Source organism: Barbus barbus (assembly GCF_936440315.1).
Source record: "Barbus barbus genome assembly, chromosome: 47".
NCBI lineage: Eukaryota > Metazoa > Chordata > Actinopteri > Cypriniformes > Cyprinidae > Barbus > Barbus barbus.
The window spans coordinates 16616052-16621810 of record NC_136725.1 but is presented as its reverse complement, the minus strand read 5'-3'; the positions used below and the strand labels follow the sequence as shown (position 1 = coordinate 16621810).

The window sequence follows — 5759 nt, the reverse complement described above, 5'->3', positions numbered from 1 at the left end:
CCAACTATCATCAGTATTGGGGAGAGATATCCTCATAGTAGTGTAAGGATGAAAGAACCTCAGATACTTTGATCTCCTGAGAAACAGACAATACAAACATGCACGGGCATCTTCGAGACATCCCACAGAGTGGAGGTGCAGGAAACTTCCTTCCCTTTTGTCCATTTGTTTCTTCTGTCCATCCCCTCACCCATCCTTCCTTCTACTCAGTCAGCTCAAAATGGTCAATTGAATGTAATGTTCTACATTAATGCAAGTGATATTCACAGTCATGTTTGGTATCATTTTAATTGCATGAGGGTGACTGGTACAATATTCTCATTCTTATAAGAAGTAAACTAAAAGGTAATACAGATCCTACGAGTTTAGAGATATGTTGGGGAAGTCGTAGCCTAATGGTTAGAGAATTGGACTCGTAATCGAAAGGTTGCGGGTTCGAGTCCCTGGCCGGCAGGGATTGTAGGTGGGGGGAGTGAATGTCCAGCGCTCTCTCCACCCTCAATACCACGACTGAGGTGCCCTTGAGCAAGGCACCGAACCCCCAACTGCTCCCCGGGCGCCGCAGCATGGCTCCCCACTGCTCCGGGTGTGTGTTCACGGTGTGTGTGTGTGCATTTGTTCACTACTCACTGCCGTGTGTGTGCACTTGGATGGTTTAAACGCAGAGCACCAATTTCGAGTATGGGTCACCATACTTGACAATACGTCACGACTTATGTTGCACACTGTAGAGGGTGGGTCAGTTCCCAGGGTCTTTCATGCAAATTACCTTCTGTCCCAAGAAGTGATAACTCTACTTGATCAATGCAGATTCCAATTGTTAGCTCCTGTCTCCATCTCAGGGGATGTTGGACTTGGTCTGAATTACTTAAGGAAATGTTGCAAAAGGATCGGGGCCTTCTGTAACTGGAATGTATTTTTCTCAATTCAGGTATGCCTGTTACTCTTAGATATATCTTTGAGAATTTGATGTTTTGTATTGATATAATTTGATACCTTTGAATTGGCTATGTTATTGACATAATACATATTTACCTGACTGATAATAAATTGTTACATTTGAATTTATTCTGATTTACTAAATTATTTTCTCAAGTAGATTAATTAAGTGAAGGCGTATGTTACCGCAAATCTGCGTCCAGGGATAGTACATATTAAATCTCAGGTTAGATGGAGCATGGGGCATATTAGGAGAGATTATAGATTTCTGACTAACTGCTTGACTTTAGTTAAGTTGTTATACAGTTACATCAACTATGGGGGGCTAGATAAAATATTATTGGAGTATTAATATGGTTTGGGCATACTTAGTACTGGACATAACCTCTGGTTATTGTTTGAGCTTTAACTCAGTTGTTACATGGGTGACTGTAGGGGGCTAAACAGAACCATTATTTAAATAATGGTAAGCATGGGTGACCTATTAAATAGTTTATCATAACCTCTGACTAATGATCAGACTGGAGAGTTTGTGATCGTGGGGTACACATACATCGTCCGGCGTGATACACCCTGAGCGACATAGATTCCGAATGAACAAATAAATATAAAGTAAAGAATTTCCTCATTCTGTTGCCTTTATTTGATATTCTCAAAACAAAATGAAGCACAAACAAGAAGTAAAAAGAAATTGGACCCATAAAAAACAAAACACAAAAAGAGTAGTCAATGGGGACATCTTGAGTTTTATTGAGGATACAAGTCATTCATTTATAAAATAGTATTATGTCACTGCTCTATATTGTAATTTCATCACAAGGTTATCTGGGCTGCATAACAGTCATTCAAAATATGCAAAGAGTTGATGAAGGTTAGAATTGCACATATCTGTACAGTCAAATCTCCATATGCATATACAAACAAAGGTCTAGATTCAAACATTGCCAAACAAAAAGACATCTCATTCTCTCACTCTAGACCAAGAGTGTCTTGGCACTGTATACAAGGTTATATATGGTAAAAAAAGCAAAATTCAAGCAGTCCTCCAGGTAGTGCATGTAATGTATGTGCATATACATTCACCCTAATGCACTAAAACATTTGTAAATAATGTCTTGAAAGCTGATCATTTGCCTGTTTCATTAAATGCATTATTGCCCATTTTCAGCTTTATATAAAGTTATTGTATAGCCTAATTTTGCTTATATTTACCCAGAATTTTATTACTGGATTGTTTGATGCAATACTTTAATGCATTGAGGAAAGCAAGGAGTGTTACATATATCCTGCACTTTCCTATATTATTTGGAATTGTTATTTATGTATTAGTATTATTTTTTTGAAACTGATAAATGTATATACAGGTAGCCTGCTTTCATTCCATAGCATCTAACACTTACTTAACAAATTAACACTTAAAGCGACAAAATTGCTTAATGAGCCCTGTCTTTTTTGCTGTATTGATGAATTTTCCTATTGAAATATGACATTTCTGGCTAAGGATCTTTTTTAAAAATAGCCTATATAGGCTTCCATTTACATCACAGTTTTAAAACATGAGTTGTTACCTTCTATGGCTTGCAGTGAGATCTTTAATACCTGGAGAACGCTACAAGTTAGCATTCCCATTCATCTCAATGGCTTTTTTTTTAACCAGCAAAAACCCAGCCCTCTTGATTGCTGGTCCCAGACAGGTTGGAGAGGCATTCCTATTACAAATTTTATTAGAAAAGAAAAAGAAAAAAAGACACTTACTGAAATTCCATATCCATTTTAAAGTTCATTTAAAAAGTGTAAGCCTAAGTCTGCTGAAAGTTAATTTTGTGAACTTTTAAGAGTATGCTTGTCTTAAAGCTAACATACATGGACTTAAAAGCCACAAACTCCAGTTTCGTTGTCATAGCGTTTCATCAAAGAGTTCAGGGAGATGAGGTCAGCAGGTTCCACTTAAACGGCAACGTTTGCTAGCCTGGGATCGGAGTCCTGTTCATATCTGTAATGATACACCTCCATTTGATCCCGGCAGGCCTCTCTAATGTTATTGAGCCACTTCTTGATGCCTCTTCTGTTCAGATACAACACCATGAGGAACACAACTCCAATGAGGGCCAACACAATGCCAAGAAGCACATAAGAACGGGCATCCAAGATTTGGCACTCCAAGTCCCTCTTTTCTAGATCCTTCACAAATGTATTATTCCTCTTTTCTGGTTGTGCACATTTCAGGCTGTTTGAGTCTGCGCATTGGGAGCTATTCTTCAGCCAATCATAAAAGTCCTTCACTTTGTCACATTTACAGTCAAACGGGTTCAGTGATAAGTAAATACGTATTTCCGTGAATTCGTTTAATTTTGTGAAATTTTGCTTATCCAAGGTCCCAATGGAATTATTTGTCAGTATTAATGTGGTTAAATTGAGGTTGCCAAACCCAGAAAGAGGCATTACCTTCAAAAAGTTTCCAGACAGGTCCAATCTCTGAAGATTACACAAACTGTCCGTGGACAGCGCGACTGGGAATTGCCCCGCGCCCGAAGTCATTAAGGCGTTACTGAGGTTAAGATTACATAGCTGCTCCAAGCCATAAAAAGCTCCTGGGGACACAACCCTTAAACGGTTGTGACTCAAATCTAAGGAAACAAGCCGTGGGAGTCCACAAAACGCACAACTTTCGATCACCTGTATGTTGTTGTTCTGCAGTGACAGCGCGCGCAAGTCCATATCAGTCCCATTGGCTGAAAACGCTCTCTCGGTTAAAACTGAGATGTTGTATCTGTATAAAGTTAATTTTTGGGTGCTTCTGGGCACTTCGAGAGGTAGCATGATCTCTTCACAGCTCACCAATCCGTCATAATGCATGTAGGTATCGTGGCATTTATGAGCTTCAGCAGACAAAACAAACAAACACATCAGCCCCACGCTAAAATGATGTCGCTTTAAAGTGTGAGATAAAACACGAAGTGCTTTTCTGTTCATTTCCATTTTAATCTGAAGCGAATGTTATTCCAAAGGTTTAATTGCAGCATATGTTCTCTTCATAGTTCGGAGTCACTTCGCTTCGGGAATCCGTTTCAGCCATCAAGGAAAGAAGTCCGTGTGACCAGAGAGAGAGCGTTCAGGCCGGCAGCATCGTCTCTTTCTGGAGCTCCCCTGACGACGCCTACCCTACAAATGCGAACAAGCGCTGTCTAGCAGCATCCCTGAGGTGAGCAAAACCTCGCCCACTACCCTCAGTGAGAGAGAGAGATATATAAAGAGCCGTGTCGTTTTGCAGTTAAGACAGAGTGGACACTGAATGAACTTCATGTCCGAACGGTGTTCAAACTTTAAACGGGACACGTACATGCTCTGTGGGAAAATAAAGCACGCTGCCTGCAAAACTGTTCAACAGGGGTGTAAAAATGGGTACTGTCTCAAAATTTTACTCAATTAAAGGTCAAACATATTTGTGAGAAAGTATCCAAATCTAATTGTTGGCTAGTTAAGTTTGTATCGAAACGTTTAACTAATATCGTTGCCTGATATTGTTAAACTAATATGTGTTGAAAGAAAGCAGTGAGTGGTGGTGTTTGAAATTAGGAGGCAAATCCTCAGTTTTTTTTTTTTCCAATCAAGTATAAATTCATGTCTCAATCATTACATCAAACATTACTTTCAGAAACAAATAATAATAATAATCTCATCAAGTTAGTGTTTTTTTTAATTATTATTATTATTATTTAGATAGGACAGTGTAGTGAGTGAGTGACAGGAAACGATGTGGGGGAGAGAGATGGGGGTGGGATCTGGAGCTGAGGATCCCAGCACGGGACGTCCGCAGCGCACTGACCACAGGGCTATCGGTGCTGACCTAGTGTTTTTAAGAATTTAACATTTATTCCAAAATAATAACTCAAAGCAGTAACAATTTAAGCAATATATTTTATTTGTGAACTTACATTCAGCTATTATTTTTAATAGTTCACTTTTAACTATTTTAGTTTTTTTTTTTTTGGATCATCAGCCATCAAATTTCCATAAATATTGGTCACAGACACGGAGATTTACTTTAAATTACACCAAGCTGATTACTCACTAAAAACTCCCACAGATTATGTTTTCAGGCCATTTCAAGTCTTATTTGGATGTAACATAGTGGTTATACAGTATCTAAGTGCGTGAGCTGTTTACTTTACTTAGTCTTCCCATAAACGGCATTATATTGTTTATTCAGACTGATTCGTGAATGCAAAAGGCAGGATTTATTGCATGAACCAATCACAGCTGAACATAACCAGTCATATGCAATCATATCTTGATGGAGAAATTGCCTCCTCTCACGTGACTTTCCGCCATTCATTCTCAATTACCGCTCAAAACTCATGACTCGCTTTAGGGGGTCTGTTAAAACTCAGTGGGCTCAGGGGAGACGAGAGACACAGACACTCGCTGTAACTTTACCTGTTGGTGTTGCTGTTGCTGTTGTTTCTTTAGAGATTTCTACACTCTTTAATGTTATATTTTGTAATACTGGCATTTTATTTTTGTACAACAATTTTTTTTCTCATCCAATATTTTGAGGAGGCACTGCCTCTCTTGCCTCCTCGGATGAAACACCTCTGGTAGAAATATAGTACCAGGTTCTGGGACTGCTATTTTCAGTGTACTGATATGTGACGCATTAATTCTAATTCAACTCTAGACACTATTAGGGATGGACAGAATAAGACTGCAGGAACATGGAAGGGAGGGGTCGGGACAGGACACAATTAAAAGCACTGCTGACTTTGAGAAAACTCTACCCACAGGACTTACATAACAAGAACACCTAGAAAGAGGATTGA

General features: G+C 39.0%; 1 protein-coding gene across 1 annotated transcript; it reads right to left on the bottom strand.

Annotated features, from left to right (window-relative positions):
• Window positions 1-2886: 2886 nt before the first annotated feature.
• Window positions 2887-3795, bottom strand: LOC306865871 (trophoblast glycoprotein-like; the record flags this gene model as incomplete). The annotated part of the gene is made up of 1 exon (XM_079410695.1): window positions 2887-3795. One exon carries the CDS (start codon window positions 3793-3795, stop codon window positions 2887-2889), a length of 909 nt encoding a protein of 302 aa, XP_079266821.1.
• Window positions 3796-5759: the final 1964 nt, after the last annotated feature.